This window comes from Mus caroli, unplaced genomic scaffold, assembly GCF_978045245.1.
Source record: "Mus caroli unplaced genomic scaffold, Mus_caroli_1 scaffold_16, whole genome shotgun sequence".
NCBI lineage: Eukaryota > Metazoa > Chordata > Mammalia > Rodentia > Muridae > Mus > Mus caroli.
Genome location: NW_028227271.1, coordinates 95,433,714 through 95,456,813, shown reverse-complemented (window position 1 = coordinate 95,456,813; position 23,100 = coordinate 95,433,714). Strand labels below are relative to the sequence as shown.

The window sequence follows — 23,100 nt, the reverse complement described above, 5'->3', positions numbered from 1 at the left end:
CTCCAAAAGGACTTCCCAAGTCTAGTCTCAAATGCAGTGATTTTACTCTATGAGGGATTGGAGTGCATAAGTCAACAAGGAGGCTATTTTGTACTTTAAGGAAGGTGGACTTTAAGGCATTTTAAGTCATATTTATTAGGTAAGGAGCTAAAGAGGACCCCCATTTTCTGGCCTCTGCAGGTAGACAGACAGACACACACACACTGAATGCAGGAGGTGGACCTTTAAGGGGGACTGATCAACACTGGGAATGGTGGTACAAACCTGTGATCCCAGCAAGCACCTGACAGGCAGAGACTGAGGATCCATCCCAAGTTCAAAGCCAGCGGGGGGCTATACAGCCATCTTAAAGCCACTGTGGTCTTATTTCAGAAACAGAAGGAAACACTTGGGAGACAGCGCTTCAATGCCACTCTGATATTTAGTGCTGACAATGCCAAAACTCTATCACTTGAGTTTTGTCTTAAACTTATGTTTGTATGAGGGAATGGATCGAAGCAGAGCAATGAATCTGGCCCGGATTGCTGAAACGTGTGAGGAGGCTCAGTGGCTGTACTTTACATTTCCCATCATAAAACAAAGTCAGGACGATGATGGTACTGCTAAAAAACCATCAGAAGACCTGGGAAATGAAAGGTTCAAACGGACTCAACTATTAGAAGCTCAGGCCTGAGCTATTCACACTGTCTAAAGCAGCATAGGCTGCTACAGTGGGATACAAATATCTCCTAAGTGTCATTGTTCTTGAGAGCACATGGAGGCCAACAGGTGCACTGCTCAGGTGAGTTGAGACATCACTTTTATTAAGCCCGACAGGACAGGTGGCTGAAATCTTTATCTGACCTAAATGGCAACCCAAATAGATGCTTTCTAAATTGAAGGACTGCAGAAAAGGATATAAAAAGCAGCTCAAGTACTTGTTCTTATAAAAATGTACTTTATTTTAAAATCAGTCTATAAAAGTAGAAATCACATACAAAAATACAGATTACTGCGACATGTATTACCGCGACATGTTGGCAAAAATAGCTCACAGCTGGACTTGCGTAAGGAAGATCAGGTACTGTATGTCTGAGGGCATCTGGAGGCCAGAGCCCGCCATCAGCCCATCACTAATGTGTAAACAATAGTTTCAAGTAGGAGTTAGCACTCTTTTAACTACTAGGGGATTGAAGCATGACCATTCTTGTCTGACACTGAAAATGTTCTTTAGGTCTGAGCAGATGAAGGCACTTCATGTTGTTAACTAAAAGTTTTTGATGAAGTTAATAGAAATGGATTGTAGCACGGAAATACTCTACAGAGGTAACTGCCTTAATTCTTTTTCTTTTCATTTTCTAAGAAACACAATTTGATCCCTTTCTTCTGTGTATCAAGTGCTAAAAACCCACCTGTTATCAAAAGGTTTAATGCCCGGTGATTCTTAAACACTTAGGTGAAGTGCAAGTCGCGGCACCTGCTCTGAAGCTGCGCATGCGCACGCTTCCCGGGTCTGAAGCTGCACATGCGCACGCTTCCCGGGTCTGAAGCTGCACATGCGCACGCTTCCCGTGTAGATTGCCGATGGACAGAAATCAGTTCAACCTAACAATTTTAGGTCCAGTAACCTCACGGGCAGTTTCAAGCGATTACTGTTTAAGACCACTTAAACGAATTTCAAGTTCTTGATTTCAGAGTAATATAAAAAATAACCGCAGTACTAAAGTAACGATCAGCACACCTGATCAGCTCAGAATTCTATCCGACTTTTCAGAAGGCTGACTAGAATAATATCACATTCCTAAAACAAAGCAAGTAACTTAAAAAAGCTAAACAACCCACATATATTGTAACATACATTGATTATAAAGTTTAAAAAGCACACAAGTAGATTTTCTCACCTAATTTAAGATTCTGGAAACATAGCAGAATTCCTAAAAACATTAAAGGATACTTCATATTAACCTGCTTTTAGAGAACAGCCTTTGAGGTTTTAAATCCTGCACCAATCCTGTCCCGCTTCCGGCTGTGTCTCTGTGTTTTTGTTTTCTCATTTAGAGTTTTAGGTACATCATGCATTCCTGTGCTTCTGTGAAACTAACCTCATACCTGCACACAGAGTAGAAATGTGTTAATTCCCAGAAAAGACCACCTCAGATGCTACCAGCCTCTGCTGCTTTCCGTCCAGCTCACCGTACATATAGCTTATTCTTCAAAGTCAAGTTTTATAAAATACTGAATAATTAAATAGATAGAAAGTTATGACAAACACCATGAAGATTGTTAGCCACGGGTAATTTTTAAAACTTGATTCTAAATAGACTTAATCAGAAGGGCACTTGGAAGAGTTGGCTCAAATGTCGCTTGTAAAAAAGCATGTTGAAATCATAAGCTCTCCTAAAATCTCCAAAGACCTGATGCTTAGGCCCTTAGGGCACAGCACTGACAGAATCGGCTCTATAGTTTTGAAAAAGTAACACTTCGTGGCTGTACCTCGCAAATGGTTCCCTAACATACATATAAAGTGAAGGCTAAGGCAAAGCCATAGGAAGAGTAACCAAGGACTCCAGCACGCGCGGACTTGCTGCCTGTGTTCCTCGTTCCAGAGGAAACACCGCCCTGCGGTAAGCATTTCATAGACAACTGGGCTTTTGCAGAGTCAGTCGGCACTTGATACCCCAAATCTCCAGGTTCTTCTTGCTGTCCATAGTTGGCCTTGCAATGGAGGTGAAATAGGCGCAGTTAATCTGCAGCCGAGGAAGAGCTTCCCTCAGTAGCTGAAGGGTTCCCTCTGGCACGATTCCAAAAACTTGTAGCGTTTTTAGTGTGGGAATTTCTCCAAGTTCACTGCAAAGAAAGAGCAAATTCCAGGAGGTGTGGCAGCTGTCAGACGAGTTATTACAGCCCACTGTCTATCACTGGTATCGGCCTGCAAAATGCAGCTACTGACATCATCTGTAAGAAGTGACTTATGGAAATAATCCAGGGGAAAAAAAAGCGGGGACAGAAAGCAGCCAGACCCGCCGCGCGGGTCCAGAACCAAGCCTGTGCGTTTCATTCAGGGCGGCTCCCGTGGAACTATGTAGTTTTATTTTTTTATTTTATTTTTTTTTAAATTGAGCTGGATTTGCCTCCTTTCTTAGTCCACGTAGCTCTCTGGAAGGGCTGCTGCGATGTGGGAGCTAGCAAGCCAGAAATGGTCAACGTTGCACTGTGATGTAACACATGGAAGTTAGGAATCTGGCCATGATCTTTCTTTGAACTATGCTCTCTCAACAGAGGCCACCCACAGACCTGAGGGCGGCTTAGCAATGGCTCACCCAGGCCTTGCTTCACCGAAACCCACCAGTGACTTCCTTAAAGTGTTCTCTACATGGGATTACACAGGGTACACATAAAAAAATGGGATACCAATTTACAGCAGACAATGACCTTTTCTTTCCATATTTTTTCCCCTATTATTGATAGGACAGACCTTTTTTGTACACATTTCATGTTACCCGATATACAGTTTTGTTATCGGTGAGATCTGAGGGTCACACAAACGTGACCCTGATTATCTAAAGAAAACCCTTTCTGGGTTTTGGTGCCGATTCTCTTTAAACAGGTCTATATGCCCAGCTTCGTCTCCCTGGTCTGTGTTTGCTCTAGGTTGGGACATAGTACAGAGTCGCAGGACAGGGAATGTTTATTTGGGAAATTCAGCAACCCCCACTCCCTTCCCCCCAGGGGATCAGTGAGCACAGCAGTGGCCTTTTTGTTGTCACAGTCAATATGTATTCAAATAAGGCAGGTTTGTATTGTCACTTGGGTGCCAATGGCTCAGCCTTCCAGCATATTCTATACAGTTCTACTCACCAGTCTCAGAACCACTGATGCGCCCTGACTGGCTGAAAGCAGATGGTTTGTTAGATCTGAGGCCCATCTGTGGTGAGGCTGGCTCCATGGGTCATCCCATTACCCCTCTAGTGTATGAATGGTAGAGGTAAGCACCATACTGTCTACTGCATGTGGTGGGGTACAAGATGCAGAGTTGGTAAATAGAAGCACGATGTAGACACGAAATGTGTTTGCTTATAAGGGGCATCGAGGTCAGGAGGTCACAAGAGATCAAAACAGAAGAGGAACACATTGCATCTTTGAACTTCTGGAACGTAGAAACAAAGAACTGCCGTGTACTGACTGTAGACGAGGTTACGCCCATCACCACTAAAGAGGAGAGCAGTCCCTAGCACAACTCCTATGTGACATTTGAGAATGGGGACACTTGGGAGAATTCAGGTTCTGGGATATCCAGGCAGCCAAGCTACATCATCTATGGTGGATAATATTTAAAAGAAGAAACTTGGTGGGAGTAAGGGAAAGGGAGTGTTGGCAGATGGCAAAGGAGCTTCGTGCAGCAGCTCTGGGTGGTGCCTCCTGCCCGGCCGTGCAGGAGACAGGATGAGACCCCACCACAAAAGCCCATCACTGCCTCTTGTGTGCGTTGGCTGCAATGCCAGTCAGGGGCATCTGCCTTTTCAGCGGGAGAGGAACAGGATACGTTTACAGGATGCTCTTTACATTTGTGTAAAACAGTTAAGATAGCATCTTTTAGGGCTCTTAGTTCAAGTTTAATGAAAAGGCAGTCATCATACAAGAGGCTGAGGCTGGATCATAGGCCAGCTTGGGGAATAAATGGTGAGACTTGATCTCAAAATCAATAAAAAGGACTTGCTCCTTTCCTCGCCTGCATAATCCAGCTTCTTTTTCTATAACCCGAAATGCCTTGTCTAATGAATTGTCAAATCTCTTAATTTCAAATCAGTTTTCTCTCCAACTTGGGTTTATTATGGAATGAGAAACGGGATACTGACCAGAAAAGTCAGTGGGAGACAACGCCAATTAAGGAAAAAGTAAATCTAGCCGGGGTTTGCAGTGGCGGGGGACTTGAAGGTTTTTGAAATATTTTAGAACACTATTAAAGACTCACATTTTACTTTCCCATCTCTGAGATAGGACATCAGCTATTTTTCAGTGTGTTTCGGGCTGCTGTGTGGACAGTGTCCTTGAGACACACTGGTATTTCTACAAAGAACTTCAGATGTGTTCCTCATCTCAAAGACACCAGAAGATCCTAGGAATTGTGGATGCTAGAATTCTGGATTCGGGGATTTGTATCAGAGTTCCATGCATGTGAATTTGAGCTGCAACATTTGCATCCTTTTTAGGTAGTGTTTTTCTAAACAGGACACTAGCTTAGCTAGCTAACGCACATGAGACTAGTTAAAATGATTGGTTTAGTCACATAATTACCAGACTTCCCAATTTTACCTAATTCTTTATAGATCATTTATTACTGAGAGTGATCTAATCCATTCATTTGAGAAATAAATAATTTGTTTTCAAATTCACCATTTCTAGGTAGGAAGAATTAAAAGCTGGCATTCCGATAGTAGGATAGATAGTACCATACTCTCCTCTAAGCCATATGACTCTTCTGCACGACACCGGCAGAGTGCAAGGGTCTGACCCCTAGTGGTTCTCAGTGAAACCGCTGTAGACTTTTATTTGGTGTAAGGAAGACTTTGGAATGAAGTAAGCAATCCCTGCATGAGATTCTTAACTTTCATGGACCTACATAAGATGCCCTCTTTTCAGATAGCATCAGACTCTCATAGACCAGTTCTTTTCACCCCCTCTGACCATGCGAGATGCCCATTACAGGAATTCCCTGTGAGCTTTAAAACTGAATGGGAGATGTTTCACACTCACATTGGGCGTGCCTTCTGTGCTCTCTGTGGGTGCCTCAGAGGAAAAAGCTTCCTTCAGACACTCGGATAGCATTCTAAGACAGTAGCTCTGCTAGTTAATAAGCTTAGTCAATTCAGGACATTCTGTGAACTATTTCAATATTCTTTCCTGGGCATTTTGTGGCACATCAATATCAATGTTCATGCTTTGAACATGTATTCATCCATCTAAAGATGGATTTTACTACCGAGTTTTGGCCTGTGCTTTTTCACCAGCGTAAATGTAAATCCTACTTACAGTAGAGTATCAGGTATTATATCATAGCACCGGCTGAGCGAGAGGTGTTGGAGGTAGTTGAGTTGAAAAAATTCTGGAAAGCAGTCATTCTTTAGCATGATACTGTCACTGCAACCAAAAGGAAGAAAAGAGTCAAAACCACGCCGGTTGCCAGTTCTGCTGCTTAATCCCTGCTTTAGATCCTACCCCATTTCACAAACAGCCAATGTACTCCAAAGTTTGATCTAAAACAGTACCTTAAGTCGAGGCGGATGAGGTTGGGGCATCGTTTAATTATGGTACAAAGATCTAGAAAAGGCAAACAGATGTCATGGTCACAGTCACTGTTAAACAAGGCAGGAGAAGAGGACATATGGGGCATCTGAGGCAGGCAGTTAGAGAAGTTTGACATTACACAGGACTGTCCCAACATAGAAGTTTCCTGCCGAGGGCATCCAGGAGAGCAGCTGGGAATCTGCCATAAATGTTAAAGGAACTGTGGGAACCCCTGGATTACAACTCTTTATGTAGCAAAGTAACTGGCTGGAAAGACCAGGAAATCCCAATTCATAACAGCAAACAGAAAGACAAACCCCAACAGAACCAAATGCCAGTCCATAAAGGCAAACAGCAGCGTACCAGGATGTCTCTTCAGCTCAGTGACGGGAATCATGGACACTTATTAAAAAATTGTTCTGCCATAACTGTAAGAATGAGTTTTCAACTCAGATTACAACCTAGTAAATTCCATATATTTTTGGGTTTTAAATGCAACTTTCAATGAATTACTTGTGGAATCTCGGGTTAGGTAAAGAGTGGCCACATACACACACACACAAAACTCACCAGGGCAGGGAGGCAGAAGCTGAAGAACTGCTGCATATGTAGACCAGTCTAGATTACACAGCCAGTTCTAGGCCAACCAGAGCTAGATAGTGACACTCTGCCTCAAAAATAAAACAAAGTTCTGCTATGCTAATCATATAGAAGTGTAGGAAAAAGTGTGTTCGACATAAGCTAAATAGATTAATAGTCTTAAGGATAAACAATATGAGCCGGGTGGTGGTGGTGCACGTCTTTAATCCCAGCACTTGGGAGGCAAAGGCAGGCAGATTTCTGAGTTTGAGGCCAGCCTGGTCTACAAAGTGAGTGCCAGGACAGCCAGGGCTACACAGAGAAACCCTGTCTCGAAAAACCAAAAAAAACCAAAAAAAAAAAAAAAAAAACCCAAAAAAAAAAAACAAAAAAAAAAAACCAAAAAAAAACCCCCCAAAAACCATAAAGGATAAACAATATATCAAGAGCATAAACATCTGCAGAGGGTGGAGCAAGAAATACTAGTGAATACTAGATGCTGGCAGCAGAAGCACTGGCTGTGAGGCCTCACAAGTTTGCAGGGTGGAAGGAGAAACAGACTCCAGCAAGGCCTCTGATCATCATGCATTGGCCATGATACATTCTGAGAGCCTCTGCTTCCCAAAACAATTAAGTGTAAAACAAATGCCAGGAAATGTTTTGCACGAAAAACAAAACCAAACACAGTGCGCTGTAATCTTCATCAAAACACACAACCTGCTACAAGTAGAGAAGGAAAGGGTTGAAGGGACCACGCCAGGTTGTGACCTGCCTGAGCGAGCACTGGGATTATACACTGTGCAGAAATTGTAGGAGGGTGACATAAACTGAGGCACTTTTTAAATGGAAAACAGATTTTTAAAATGTAATTGATTTAAAATAGATACCTCCACATAACATTTGAGTGATTGCTCTCATAGATGTATCTGTGGTCACATTTCCTCTATATTAGTTTTGTATTTTCAAATCTTTCTCAACATACTGATTTGGCCGTGTGGCAGTTATCCAGATTTATGTCTAAAACAGTCCGTTCCTGCCCTGGCTCTGTCCCTCTCCTAAACTGCACAGCACCTGATAATGTCATGGGTCCAGTGTCTTAGGCCAAACTTTGGAGATCATGAGATCACAGTTAACTGTGTTACTTACTCTTCATACCCGGTCTGCTGTCACCAAATCCTGTTATGCCAGTCCCAAATGTGCCCAGATCTGATCCTGTCTTAGCACCTCAGCCATTACCACCCTAGATTCCTAATTGTCCTCCCTGTTTGCCTCTCCCCCCACGCCCCTACCTCCAGCCTTTTCTCAATGTGGCACCAGAGTGCATAGTTTCAAGGGTAGGTCAGGTCACGGCACTGCCTCGCTCAGCATAGCCACAGCTCCTTCCTTCTGTGTTGGCGGCCTTACCTCTGCCACCACCTCATAGGTTAGCTCCCACACCAAAGGCCTTTGTACCCATGGTCCTTTGCTCCAGAATGTTCTCCCACAAGCGCCTATGTATTTCTCATCTAAATAAGAGGCCTTCTCTTTGACCACTACGTCTAGCTCCAGAATGGCTTTCCACAAACCTCTATGTATTCAGGTGTTTACAGGATCACAGGTCCTCCCTGGCCGTTCTATACAAAGGTAGTCCCTTCTTGCTACAGGAGACCTACCCACTCCACCTTACTCTCTTCCCTCCATTCTAGCTTCATTTATAGCATTCAGGAAGTCTGCTCGTGGTGTGTCTGTTTTGCTCTGTGTATTTTTATATCATCTTGATTTCTGAGAATAGCCATATAATTCTATAAGAATATAAAGTGTTTAAAGGGAAAATGTCGAAGTGATAGGAAATCAAGACACGGCTGCAGTTTTACAGGTCTCCTCTGCCTCTCTGTCTGAAGACAGGCATCTGCAATGGCAGTGGTTCAAGTGTAGATCTCAGACCACACATGAAGACCAATTATGTGAGACTGACAGATCTTTCTTCTTATCAAGCCCCAAACAAACAGTTTCCAAATACAACCTAAGTGTTAAGATGCATTTCAAGATGTTTGGTTCACATCGATTTAAACATAAGAAGTAAATTACCTTTCCCCAGGGTGAGCTAATACCACGCTCAAGACACCAGGCAGGGTTGATTTTAGTACCTAAATTGATTTGGCTTCATGCAGTTAGATTGAATATTAGCCAGAGGCTGAGCTATGGAGCAACAAGAACAACAACAAACACCATTCCTTTTGTAACCTCTTAGCTGTACAAATTAAGACTCTCAGTGTTATACACACAGCACAAAAACAGCCAAGTGTCAGCTTTACCAACACTATGGTTATTCCCCATCTGACTTGAAACGCCCGTGTTCACCCGCATTGTCTTTTAGATGAATTAAAAAGTTGAAGGTGTAAATGCTAGCTTATTAGGTTTCTAGTAGGATTATTCAATCCTAATAGTGTTGACAATTTTGCTGGATTTCTGTGCTGTTCAGCAGCAGTTCTGCCTGCTGACCACTAGATGGCAGCAGCACACCTGCCCTGAGACTGTCAAAACCATTCCTTTGTAAGCAAAGCTTGCTCCTAGATAAAAGCCACTTCTCAGTCAAGGCATGCTTTTGTACCCCTGGGGCAATGACTCCAGGTTCCCTACTTATATCTAATATGATGTAAATGCCGTGTGTTACACTCAACTGATCAGCGACTCATGCTGAGAAAAGTTCTTAGAAGTTCAATACAGATGCAGTAGTTTTTCCTGATTATTTTTGATCTGTTAATGGTTGAATCTGGATGCAGAACCCATAGATTGAGAGGGCTGACTTTATTGTATTTACCTACATTTACATTGGGGTCTGCATAGTAATTTTATTTTATTAAAACCAGTTCTTCTGGGCAGTGGTGGAGCAGCACTTGGGAGGCAGAGGCAGGCGGATTTCTGAGTTCGAGGCCAGCCTGGTCTACAGAGTGAGTTCCAGGACAGCCAGGACTACACAGAGAAACCTTGTCTCGAAAAACCAAACAAACCCAAAACAACAACAACAACAACAAAAAAACCAAAAACAAACCCAAAAAACAAAAAACAAACAAACAAAAAAAACCAGTTCTGGGACTGAGGAGTTGGCTCAGTCAGTAAAGTACTTGAGTTTGATTTGTAGCATTTGTGCAAAAAGAACAACAACAACAACAACAACAACAACAAAAACCCAAAAACCTAGGCGGCATAGCATTCACCTATAACCTCAGGACTGGGCAAATAGATGCTTGCCTGCCAGTCTAGCAATATCAATCAATGAGCTCCAGGGTCACTGAGAGACCTGGTCTCATAAAATAAGGTAGAAAGACTCAAAAGGCGGAGCCGTGGCTGAGAGCACTTGTTGCTCTGGCAAAGGACAGGAGTTGGGTTCCTAGAACACCCGACAACAAGGGGTCTGTTAACTCCAGTTGCAGAAGGTCTGATACCGCTACAGGCTCTGCACATCTGCACACACATGGGATACAGGCAGAAAACCCACACATACAAGGAAACATTAAAAAACAAAGATGGAGAACTACTGAGGTGGTCAGTCACCCAATGTTGACCTTGGTCTTCAAGTACACACACACACACACACACACACACACACACACACACACACACTGCTTTAAAGCACTCGCCGTCTAGGCCCTGGACTCACAGCTTGCTTCCACATTAGAAGCTATTTACCTTTGCCTGACTCTTCTGACAAGCAGTCCCTCTGCTGAAGACCCACACAACCTGCACACTGGACTAAGGGAGACAGCAGGTAGCAGACACTTCCCAAGCCCACCATAAAGCCTCGGTGGGCCCTGGCCTAAGAAGCTCTAACCTGTTTTCTGGAGGTTCTTTCGGTAGCCGCTGAGGTTCAGCTGGGTGATGGTGTTTGGTAAATGTGCCACAGCCGCTTGCACGTGCTTTTCAGTGAAGTCAAAGCACCAGGAGAGATTTAGCTCGTCCAGTCTGCAGGAAGGAAGGGGAAGAAGAGAAGCATGAATTCATCAGGGCAAGGGTGGCCTAAACTGGGCACACGGAACACAGGAAGCCAGATTGTTGACCGCTGCCTGCACGGACCATTCCTTGTGTTGTTCATTTGAAAAGGCATTTCTTTCTCTGAACACCCATACCCTGAAAGTTCCCCGGTGATCTGAGCAAAGGCCCCAGCCTCCATTTGAGAATGCAGGTTGAAAACTGTAGCTCCTATGTTTCTTTCTCAAAGCTACATTGTTGTCAAAAAGCACAGACAGCTATCAACACAAATGTTCTCTAAAACCCAGAGGATGCTATAACAATGCCTTTCTCCCAATTCTCTCCTGCTAGGAGAGCCAGAGAGTTTCAAAGTCAACGTCTAGTGATCACTAAGGAGACATAGTTACAAACGGTATTCCAGAAAGACAAAGAGATAGTTAAAGAACATAAACACAGGCTATTGTGCACCCCGAGCTCATGCCTCCTCTCACTTAGCAGTGCAAGTAAAGATGTAAATGGGATCACGCATATTAATGTGGTTCAGTTAGATATAAATAGAAATCAATCACACTGATAAATACATTCCTTCATTTCCCTTTAACAGCAGAGAGAAGGGAGAACTATCCAAGCACCGCCCCCACCCCGCCCCTTACAAACTGACTTAGCCTGAAAGTTGGAGTGGCAAAGGCACCACACTGCTCAAGCCAAGAATGCGGAGCCACTCCATCCAGACACCCAGAGGCAAAGCTTCACTGTGACAGCTCAGATCTTTCCTACCTGGAGCAGCTGCTTAGCAGAGTCGCCACGGCAGATTCAGAAAATCCAGAGCACCCACAAAGGTTTAGTCGCACCAAGTTTTCATTCTGTGCAAGAGTCCTAGAAAAGAGAAATGCCGGAAGAATGCATTGCATCAATGCCTGAAGACTGCATTGCATCAGTGGTGAGCCCTGGTGTGTGTGCCTGTGTGTGTGCAACTGTAATTAAGTACACATGATTTTTGAGTCAGAAATGGGCTTCAAAATCTATATTTCAGGCTGGTGAGATGGCTCAGTGGGTAAGAGCACTGACTGCTCTACTGAAGGTTCTGAGTTCAAATCCCAGCAACAATATAGTGGCTCACAACCATCCGTAATGAGATCTGACACTCTCTTCTGGTGTGTCAAAAGACAGCTACAGTGTACTTATTTATAGCAACAAATAAATCTTTGGGCAAGAGCCAGCAGGGACTGGGCAAGCGGGGGCCTGGGGGGTAGGGTGGCGGGGTGGCTGGAATGAGCAGAGGTCCTAAATTCAATTCCCAACAACCAGTCGAAGGCTCACAACCATCTGTACAGCTAGAGTGTGTACTCATATACATAAAAATAAATAAATAAATCTTTAAAAAAGATCTATATTTCACTAGTCACAGCTGAGTGACTTGCTTTGGCTACACATCTGCAAACTGGCGAGAGCATCTTCTTGCTGGGGCTGGAAAGAAGGTTAAATGACACAATGTACTGAGGGATTTGCAAAGTACTTGCAGCATAAATGTACAAGAAACACCAGTGAGTATATATCTATCTTTTATGTTAAAAGGCTCACCCTCTCCTCTTAGGGACCCTCAGTGGTGATGCGCTATTATTCTAGAGTTAATTCTTGGTTTGGTTTGATTCACTGGGTGAACTTGGACAAGCGATCTAGCCTTTCTGTGCCTCAGTTTTCACATATTAGGAAAGGTCGAGAACTTACAGCTTGCTCTCAGAATTATGCTTAGGCTAGCATGGCTCTCACTCTTGTTCCGGTTTTCCTATCAGGCTTCCTCTTTTCATCTGACTAATGCAATGTTCTCATATGCACGGAACTAGCAAATTAATTAAGTGCATCGCAATCTGACACGGCCCTTCCATTCCCAGAACCATGATGCACCATGCTTCATGGCCTCTTTGCTAACTACCAGAGGCTCCACAGAAGGCCATGATTCTATAGCCACGATCCTCCTCATCTCCCTGATGTGTAGGCTCCAGCTACGAGCAGCTAGTGAGGCATTCAGAACAGCAGCAGTTGTCCTGAGGCTGCTTCTGCTGTCCTTGTCCTATCGCTCTGGAGATCTCCTACCTGAATATCGTCAGTGGCCAGCCTGCAAGTCAGTCCTCTGAAGCCTGCCTTCGTGCATTCAGTCAGTTACCCCCGATGCTGCCGCATGGCCAGCAATGCATTTAACCAACACTCGGCCCTGTGGTTACCTGCCTCACCCAGGAACGAGGCGCAGACCATGTACTACTGTTCACCCCTCTTCTCTCTCACACCCAGAGCAGGTTCTGGTATATGGTCATCATTCAAGTGTCTGCTGTCTTGAATATCTTAGACAGTTCTGGTTATTTGGTATGTCCTTCTGGACATGTACACAAGGACACTGTGGTCATATACAAGAAACGCTGCCACACAAAGCAACTGTCTTCACAACATACTTCAGGTGTCACTCACTTGACAATGGGATCTGAGAGCTGCAGGCCTTCCAGGCTTAGATTCTGCAGCTTGGAGCACTCGGACAGAATCTTATGGAGGTTTGACACATTTATCACTGAGTTCGACAGGTCCATGTGCTGTACCCGGAATGAGCTGTATATAGGAGAGAAAAGAGGCCCTGTAAGGTGACTCACACAAGCACGCTCAGATCCCATCAGACTCCTTCCTGTCCGCACATGACAGCCAATCACAAACTAAATACCCCTTTTAAAAGAGCTGATCAGAAAACAAATTGCTTCTAGCTAATTCCTATCCTCAATCATTTTTAAAACTCAAGATTTCCCAAGCACGGATGTTACTGCCAACACGGTCGCACTCCTAATATTAAAAGGTGGCTATTATGAGAATGAGCTAGCCACACGTGCCCAGGGCGTGTGGTAAGCCTATGATGACTCCTGGCTGCTGGTCTGGGTGGAGGTTGAGCGCAACAACCGTGTTTACTAAGAGGAGGAGGAGGACAGTAGATGAACCAGTTTTAATGGGAGGCCTAGCGTTTAGCTTTAGATATGCTAATATCAAAGTACTCAAGTTCAGCCTTGGAAGCTTTTCAGTAATTAAAACTAAGAACTTTGAAGTGGACCAGACTAACGTAAGGGGGGGCGGGTCTGAGAATCCTGAGCATAAATGTGGGTGCACAAGACACAATGTGTCTGAGAGAGAACAGCAAGCAGAGACGGAGGAGGACAAATCCTGCACGGAACACAAGGGGAGGCTGTAGAGGAACAGACGGCAGGAAGTACAAGCATCGGAGAGAGGAAACAGGCCATGGAAATCAGGGAAGGTAACTGAGACGTGTTCTACCGTCTTTAGCTTGCTTTTCTCTTCCGCATCTCGCTGTTCTCCTGAGGAATCAGACAGCACGGACCCTTAGTATTCCGTAATTCGCAGCACCAGAGAAGTGCTTTTTAAAAACAGTTTACAAAACAAGAGAAGGTATTTTTTCCAGGTTGCAAATCTGTCCGTGACAGGGCAGAAAGCCCATGATGCTTTATGGGAATATTCCTCCGCTTTGATATGGATGGGCAGAGGGACAGATCACACACTGTCGACAGAGGCGTGTGAGCTGTTCCCACCCCCACATCCAGTCATTCCCTCTTACCTGAAGCTTTCACCCAGCGGCTGCTCCATAAAGGACCGAGGGCAGCGGAAGGCGACCACCCCTCGGGAGAGCAAGCGCACAGTCACGTCTGGGTGCAGATTTTTACCCGCGAGGTCGAGGGACTGCCAGAGAGACTCATCGAGCCTAAAACAGAGAGGGGTGCTTCATTTCGTAAGTTGGCCAAAGCCAATTCTGGGGACCCTTAAAGTCCCAGCCAACACGGTAGACATGGCCGCTGGGCTTCCGTAAAGCAAACCTGAAGAGCTTTTGTTTCCAAGCTGACTATGAAGTACTAAACATTTCTTGGTCACAGTAGCAATATGCTCCTATGTTTCTTTCTGTAGGTTATCTGATGCTAAAGCTAGAAATGCTAATAACCTGGAGCCACAGAATAAAATCCTATCAGTAAGTGTAATTTGACAAGTTTAAAAATCTCTTAAAAATGCTTATTATGGGCAGGAGAGATGGCTCAGTGGTTAAGAGCACTGACTGCTCTTCCAGAGGTCCTGAGTTCAAATTCCAGCAACCACATGGTGGCTCCCAACCATCTGTAATGAGATCTGACTCCCTCTTCTGTAGTGTCTGAAGACAGCTACAGTGTACTCATATATAATAAATGAATAAATAAATCTTTTAAAAATGCTTATTACAAGGTGCATAGGTTCCAAACTTCCCAAACGATCCTGATTTCTAGTTCTGCCAAGTGTGGATGGGTTGCCACGATTACCAGAAGTTTCATGAAAATATAAACGAAGGAAGAAAAATAGTCATTATTTCATGGGAAAAACCAATCACTCAGCCAGGGAGAAGTCACGGATTGGCTCTGTTCCATATTTGTATACATGCACAAGTGTATATGCATATTTATGCTAATGTTAAAGGAAAGAGGGAAGTACTAGATTATATGGATTTTCTAACACACATAGATATGCACACACACATACATTTAAAAAAGACTGCGTTTCAATCAGTGTTTCTTTTTAAAGCATTATTTTTGTTTACCTGTCTATGTCTGTGTGTGTGTCCGTGTCCTCCGAGGCCAGGTGGAGTTATAGGCTGCTTTGGGCTGCCTGACGTCCACTGAGTGAGACTTTTATTGAGAAACCATGCCATGCACAGAATTCTCTCTCTTAAACGTATTTGAAATAAACGCTCATCAACCAGTTTGAACTAGTTTTTCTACAAAACTTTGCTAATATGTGATTTGACTATTAAAAAGGCAGGCTATAGATCTGATATCCGTAAGAAAGTGGCATACTTTGTATATTTCTCTTGTCTACCCTGAAATCTATCTCAGAAAAAAAAAAAAAAAAAAAGACAGCAGATCATTCTCTGATTATCTCAGATCTCAATGTCTCTCCTTTCAAAGAAGTAAAGGGCAGCAGACTTCCTTTTCTAGAACAACCCAGGACTAGTCTGGAAGCATTCACGTTGACCCAAATGACGCAGTGTCACACTGGAAAGAGAAGATGAATTCAGCAGCCACCCCTCCCCCTAAGCCAAACATACCCAGGAATGGTTAAGGCTGGGAGCTAACAAGACTACTTAGTCTTCTTTTAAGGTGCACTTCACCAACCAATGTTCTTGACCCTGTAGTTTCTTCAACCCATAAACCAGGATAATACAAAATTATCGTTTTAGCCTACGGGAAAGGTTAAATTACTATGTCAGTTACTGTTCTAGGAAGATGGAGATTGCCGGACCCAAGGGAAGATGTGGGTCCCAGGTACTGGGTGGCCGAAGATACAGAGAATAAACAAGCCTTGAGAGTAATGCTGTCCTGCATTTGGAAATCGGTGCTACAGAGAATGGTTTATGTGCTCTAGCTACACTCACACCTGTAAAAAGGAACTCTGCAAGATTATGGTATGTTAATTGCTTGAGTGTAGTAGCCATCTAGTGACATACACCACAGCAAAACATATAGATTGCATACCTTAAATACACGCAAGGTTTTTTTTTTTTTTTTGCTTGGTTTGGAAAAAAATGCATACCTGGTGGGAAAAAATAAGCCTCTTTGGTGGAAATGAAATGTAGCCAGAGTTGTGGAAACCTTTCTCACCTACCAAGACAACTGTGCAGGCTTAGGCTTGCAGCTGTGTGTAGCTCAGTGGTAAGAGCTCTTGCCTCATCTGAGGCACTGGGTTAACTCCTGAGCATCCCACACAACAACAACAAAGCCATTCCTTATTTCCTGCTGGTCACTGCCTTCCTGGTTAACACCCTTTACATACACATGTTAAGTGTAGCCAAGAACCAGCTAAGACTACCTCTACTGGCCCTTGTTAAGCAGGCCCCACGAGCCAGGCAAGGTACCAGCACCTTTCATTTTATCCTTAGGAGTAATCCACGATGAAGGGTCAATTATGGCTATCTTATACACAGCATGGCTAGGCTCAGAAGTGACAGGTGACTTGTCCAGGTCATGGAGAGCCTATGTGAAACAGTCTGTGCTCACACTGTCCAAGGTCAGAGACTTGTACCCTTCTTCGGTGCTCCCAGCCGGGTCCTCAGTACTGGGCTGTCTTGCCACCCTCCAGATCTCCTTTGCTCTCAGCACACCACCCAGCCTAAACTGGTATATCCCTGGCAAACAAGTGCGGAACTGAACAGAGGCCATCAGAAATAGGGTAAGAGTGACCCACAGGAGACTCCTCTCATCTGACTGGGAAGTGACTTCCCTGACTTGAATGACAGGAAAAAGGGGCTGGATTTGCTTAGGTTCAGCTATGTTCTATGGTGTGGTTGTTGGTCTCGCCAGACTCACATAACCCTCTTCCTTCCCTCCTCTCTCTATGCCCAGAAGGGTGAAGAATACTCACGAGAGGCGGTACCACCTCTTGCAAACGCCCGAGACTCTCAGCAGCTCAGGGAGGCACAGACAGGAAAAGATCCCAAGGAGCAGCTCATCTGGAAGGGAGTCCCAGGAGACACCTGCAAAGAAGCAGAGCAGGGTCTCCATCTCTGAACTCTTCCCTGTCACAGTCTCGGGGTCCCGGCCAGCGCGCAGCATGCACGAGCACGCATCAAGCTCATGCCACATAGCGCAAAGGGAATTTCAGCAAACGGAACCCTCCAAACTCCCACATATCTCTCAGTACTACACACTGACTTACACTGTGGTGGTTTGAATGAGATTGTCCCCTCTAGTCCTGAACATTTGAATTCTTGCTTCCAAGTTGGTGGCGCTTGCTGTCTGATTAGGTTTAGGAGGTGTGACTTTGCTGGGAGCACCTCACTGGGGTGGACTTTGAGGTTTCCAAGCCCCAGACACTCCCTGCCAGCTTTCTCTGCTTCCGGCTTGAGAACAAGGTGTGAGGTCTCAGCCTTTGCTGTGACCCTATCCACTGCTTGCTCTCAGGACTCCCTGATACCCTTGCCATTACGGACCCCTCCCACCTGAACCCTAAGCCCAAACAAACTCTTCCTTTTGGTAAGTTGTCTGGGTCGTGATAGTTATCACAGGGACAGCAAAGTCCCTAAGGCAAGCGCTGCCGTGAGTGTCCCACTTTCTTAGCTGTAAGACTCAGGGAACCCTTGGCCCCAGGCTGGCAGAGACAAGTTGATTGGCCCTGGCACAGAGTAAGTCCCCAGCCACCCAATAAACTGTGGCTTGAAGCCACAAAGGCTCCCACTTTTATAAAAGGCAAAATGATCCTTCTTCCCTCTTGGAATACAGAATGTACACCCCAGTCCACGCACCTAAAGTAGCTATTATTTTGAAAGGATGCTCCCCTCCTTCCTCTTTCTCTTTCTTTCTTTTCTTTCTTTCTTCTTTCTTTCTTTCTTTCTTTCTTTCTTTCTTTCTTTCTTTCTTTCTTTCTTTCCTTCTTTCTTTTTTTTTGGTGGGGGTGGGGTGGGGTGGGAGTTGGGACAGGGCTTCTCTATGTAGCCTTGGCTATCCTGGAATTCACTCTGTAAGTCAGGCTGGCCCCAAACTCAGAGATCCTTCTGTCTCTGCCTCCCGAATGATGGGATTAAAAAGGCTTTTGCCACCACTGCCTGGCTTTCACTACTTAATCCAACAAGTATTTCAAGATTCTCTACTACTACTTATGGTGCCAAGTGTCCTCTCAGGTGTTAAGGGAAGATCAGCAGACAAAATAAGAACAACGAAAGAAAGACTTTACCTTCATAAAGCAGGCCTGTTATGGAGGAAACGGACAGTTATACTTGAAACAAGCACGCTGTGACACATGAAAAAGGATGCCAATTATGAAGAAAAATTCAGCCCGAAGTGAAACTCAGGCACGTGTGAACACTGTGGGGGTGACCGCTGCTCCTGGGGCAGCGATCGCTGAGTCCGATAGACCTAGGTAATGGGAGTAAGCCTCGGATCTGTGCTCTGAACCCCATAGAAGGCAGGCTCGCTTTGAAGAACAGAGCTAAGAAGGGTGGTGGCGGGGACTGGAATGAGAAGCAGGAGGGGAGAGCTATGGAGAAAGACCTTTGACTTCCATTTAACAAGGAACTCCTAGATGGTGGTGAGCACAGAATTGCCACCGGTCCCTTGAAGTTCTGGGAAGATCAGTGTGGCTGTGGTCACAGTGGACGGGTGTGGGAGAAAGGTTAACGTAGCTTTGTCTTAGAGAAGTGGTTTCTAGGAGGCTCTTCCACCAGCCTATTTACAGCTGATCTAATTCTAGGCTCTCTACCTTCCTGTCCCCAAGAGGAGAAAGGGACCTGTATTTGTTAAGGCTTATGGAGCTTACAGAGCACATACCTGAAGCAGGTACCATGAACAGGGAAGAGGCCTCAGAGGAGAAGGGCACTGGGGGCAGCCCACGGCAGCTGCCCTGTCAGCCTTCCTAAACTGTCTCTCTGAGACAAATCCTGCCTGTCTTTCGGTTTTTTTTTTTTTTTTTTTTTTTTTTTTTTTGGTTTTTCGGGACAGGGTTTCTCTGTGTAGCCCTGGCTGTCCTGGCACTCACTTTGTAGACCAGGCTGGCCTCGAACTCAGAAATCCGCCTGCCTCTGCCTCCCGAGTGCTGGGATTAAAGGCGTGCGCCACCACGCCCGGCTCTTTCGGTTTTTTTCAAGACAGGGTTTCTCTGTGTATCCCTGGCTGTCCTGGAACTCTAGACCAGGCTAGCATCAAACTCAGAAATCTGCCTGCCTCTGCCTCCTGAGTGCTGGGATTAAAGGCGTGCGCCACCAATGCCCGGCCTGCCTATCTTTCAACTGCATTCTTTCAACAGAGCCAGACACTCAGCCTGTGTCCACATTACTTAGCACAAGGATCAACCTGTGATGGTTCAACTGTGTTGCTTATTTAGAAGTGTGTCCCAGCCACCGGAGCCTGCTGTAATTCTTAGGATAAGTCATTCTGGGTCGCACCTGGATGCCATTCATTTAAAATAAAACTACTACTAATGGCTTCCTCCTATGGGAAGCCTCATGACCAATGAAGGTCCCTTGTGTACATGATCGAAACAGTGACTTATCTGTTTAGGCCTCCCAGGTCCACAAGATCTTGCAAAGGAAAATCTGATTTGTTTTACAGACTGGGAAGTAAAATTTGATCCAGCCATATATTTACTGAACGATCAATTCAATCCCAAGATTTGTTCTTGGGATACAAAATAAGCTAAGCACACCCAGATCCTTATTCTATTTTGAAGCTGAGAGAGACAAAGAAGACACTCCAACTATCTATCATGTTTGGCTCTCCGCAGCATCTGGGGCAGAAGGGTCATCAGGGAAGGCTTCTGGGAAGCTGTGGCTCCTCCGTGCTCAATCGAGGGCTGTGCTGTAAGTCTAGTTTGTTCTTTACCCAAGTGCAGTGTGGGAGATGAGGTCCAGTGCACTCTGCTAGCTTTGAACCCACCATGTGGCTGAGCTCTGATCTATTGTGAATTCCTCTGTCTCCCAAGTGCTACAAGTTGAGCTTTCATTCTGATCCACAAAGACTATATTGTCAGATCCCTGGTGTATCTGAGAATTACCACACTATAGGAAGAACTCAGCCCTCATGGGAATCCCAGCCGTGCTGCCCCTAGTCTATGATGTTGAGTAACTCGAGTCTCTCTAGGTCTGTTTTCTATCTGGAGGAGTTGCCTGGCAAAGCTGTCCAGTGCGGAGATGAGGTGATAGAGAAGATTTGAAATCATGCAGTACAGAGGCAGCCTTTCCTGTCCAGACTCCCTGCTTTCCCCACGAGATCAGCACATTCTCCTTCTGTATTGTTTTTTTTTTTTCATACTAGGAAGTATGCTAGTTTGAATTCTCATGAACAGGCAAAAACCCGTGATGAGAGGAGGGCCTGGTTATGCTGCAAGGGATTTACCCAAGCCCAAACCTCATATCTCCCTCAATCTCAGCTGTGGATCTCCCGAAGTAGATCCAGGTCTGACTTCAAGGGGTTTATCTGGCACTTAATGACGGGAAGCACTGGAGAAGTGGGGAAGGCAGATGCTACAGAGTGGAGGGAAGCCAGCTATGGCATGTTAACAGGCAGGCTGTCGCCATGGAAACTGGTTTAAACCTTCAGGGGTTCCAGGAACCTGGAACCTGCCTCTGTGCTGTCCCACCAGAGGGTCCAGGAGCTGCAGTAAGAGAGTCCACCAGGTGCTGTTGTATATTAACTCTGGGCTCATTGGTAACTTCTCAGCATAGCTGCCCAGAGAAAGCCCTCAGGCGCAGTTGCATCTTCTGCGTTCAGGAGAAAGCCTCGGGAACTAAGGAAAAGGTGAATGGCAAGGGACCATGGGTCAGCCAACAACAGTGTCCAATAAAGATGACTTGGGGAGGGAATTAGAGAAGCACGCCTAGAGATATATGACTGATGACCTCATTCAGTGTTTGCTAGTTTATGAGGAAGTTCTAAGAAAGCAGAGGAGAGAGAAAGAAAGACCAGCAAGGAATGATCCCATGATAAGAGGAAGTGTAGCATAGTGCGAATGCAGAGGCAGCAGACCCAGGCACCAAAGCCTCGCAAGAGAACACTTGCTCTGAGAAGTAATTTCATGTCACCACCAAAGAGCCACGCTCATGTTCCAGCAATGTGCAATGGCTAGCATGTAATTAGAATTTGATAAATATTTGCTAAGTGCATTGGACCTTTTATTTCTATTAATTCTTAACATGACTGGCTAACTTTCTTTAACCAACTATATCAGTTACTATAACTGGCTAACTTCCTTTAACCGACTAATAACTACAACAGTTTTAAGACCAGAACCTGAAACTGAATATTAGAAAATGCCTGACTGATATTTCATGGGGGAATGACTAACACTTCAGAGGTTTTAGTTTAAATACAGGCAAATATAGGCCTTATAAGACCAGTTTCTTCATTTGAACAATAATAGATAGGTTTGTAACAAACATCATGAGTGATTTTTAATTAATGAACTAGTTTTAGGAGCTGCGTATGAGATACAGCTCATGTCCAATAAATATCCTTAGTGGCAAATGTACTATTAAATAAATATATGACATAAGAGTGAAAACTGCCATCTACTAGAAGCCCTAAAAACCCCTCGAACTGACTGACTTTGCTGCAATATATACATACACACACACACAACGTATTATTACTCTCATTTTTATGTATGAGTTCACTTATTTCAATGAAGCCAAATGATTTCACAAAGGCAACATTAATTGTTAGGAAGGGTGCAGAACCAAGAGGCAAACTTGAGTTTCTAAATTCCTGTGCCCCAAAGTGGAAGTACAAGGTCACAGAGGCAGAGGCTTAATGTTGTCTCTGGTGGCAGAGAACACTGCTAAATGCTGCAATGTACCAATGAGATTACCATCAAATGGGAGGAGCAGCAGTCCAGAAAATTATATAGCCTTAGCTAAGAGCAAGGTACTCAGTGCTCCAATCATTTGACTATTCAGGATAACCCAGTTCTGGGGCCCCAGGGTGGAAGTGGGTGAGCCTGGAATTGGCTGCTGTCCTAGCAGATGAATGGGGCAGAAATTTGTCTCCAGTAGCTGTGCTGGTGGCTAAAATCCAGGCCGTGATACACTTAATCTAATTGTAATTGCCATATTTAATTCTCAAAACATCAGCCATCTGTTTCCTGGATTCTTGACAACATGGCTGCCTGGTCTGTTTGCAAGCACAAGAGTGAGCTATCCGGAGGTCTTTTCTCCACTCTGATCTAAAAAACCCACCAAGGCTTGCTATGGTGGCATAGCAAGGTAGCTAACCAGCACTGCTACCTGTTTCTTCTCAGGTGCAAACAAGCTTCCTCATCGTTAGTCCACTCCCCATGCCCTTCAACCTCCTTGGGAGAGAGGGGCATGGAGGAGTTCTAAGCACTTGAGCCCTATAGTATGCTTAACTTGTCTTATTCGATCTGCTCATTTCTCAGAAGAGCACTGACACACAAGATTCAGACTGCATATCCAAAATGATTCGAATGACACCCGAAATTTTGATTTAAAAAAAAGAACTGATTTTAATTATAAATTACGAGCGGAGCTGCCCACAGACTCGGAGGTGTTGGATCTTCTGGAACTACAGTTGCTGTTAAGAACCCGATATGGAACCCTTCCTGAAGAGCAGTAGATACTCTTTACTGCTAAGCCCTATGCAGCCTCCCAAATTCTGACTTTTACGATTGCTTTTCAGCTGGGCTTTGTGTGCACACCAAAACCTCCAGTGCTCAAGAGGCAGGAACCATCACACATACACACTTATGAAAACACATACACACAGTGTCCCTCTAGTTAAGTCTTATATAATGAAATCG

At 44.7% G+C, this 23,100-nt stretch overlaps 1 protein-coding gene across 2 annotated transcripts in view; it reads right to left on the bottom strand.

Annotated features, from left to right (window-relative positions):
- Positions 1–506: 506 nt before the first annotated feature.
- The window catches only part of Skp2 (S-phase kinase associated protein 2), a 43,903-nt gene continuing 21,309 nt past the window's right edge, over positions 507–23,100 (bottom strand). For both annotated transcript variants that reach the window (XM_021183336.3, XM_021183335.3), the window contains exons 3-10: positions 17,218–17,329; positions 14,396–14,539; positions 13,255–13,389; positions 11,569–11,667; positions 10,655–10,785; positions 6,246–6,297; positions 6,010–6,117; positions 507–2,826 (exon numbers count right to left, since the gene is read on the bottom strand). In XM_021183336.3, the coding sequence (XP_021038995.1) occupies positions 2,613–2,826; positions 6,010–6,117; positions 6,246–6,297; positions 10,655–10,785; positions 11,569–11,667; positions 13,255–13,389; positions 14,396–14,539; positions 17,218–17,329 (995 nt within the window). In that variant the 3' untranslated portion in view covers positions 507–2,612. The remainder of the gene's footprint in view (positions 2,827–6,009; positions 6,118–6,245; positions 6,298–10,654; positions 10,786–11,568; positions 11,668–13,254; positions 13,390–14,395; positions 14,540–17,217; positions 17,330–23,100) is intronic.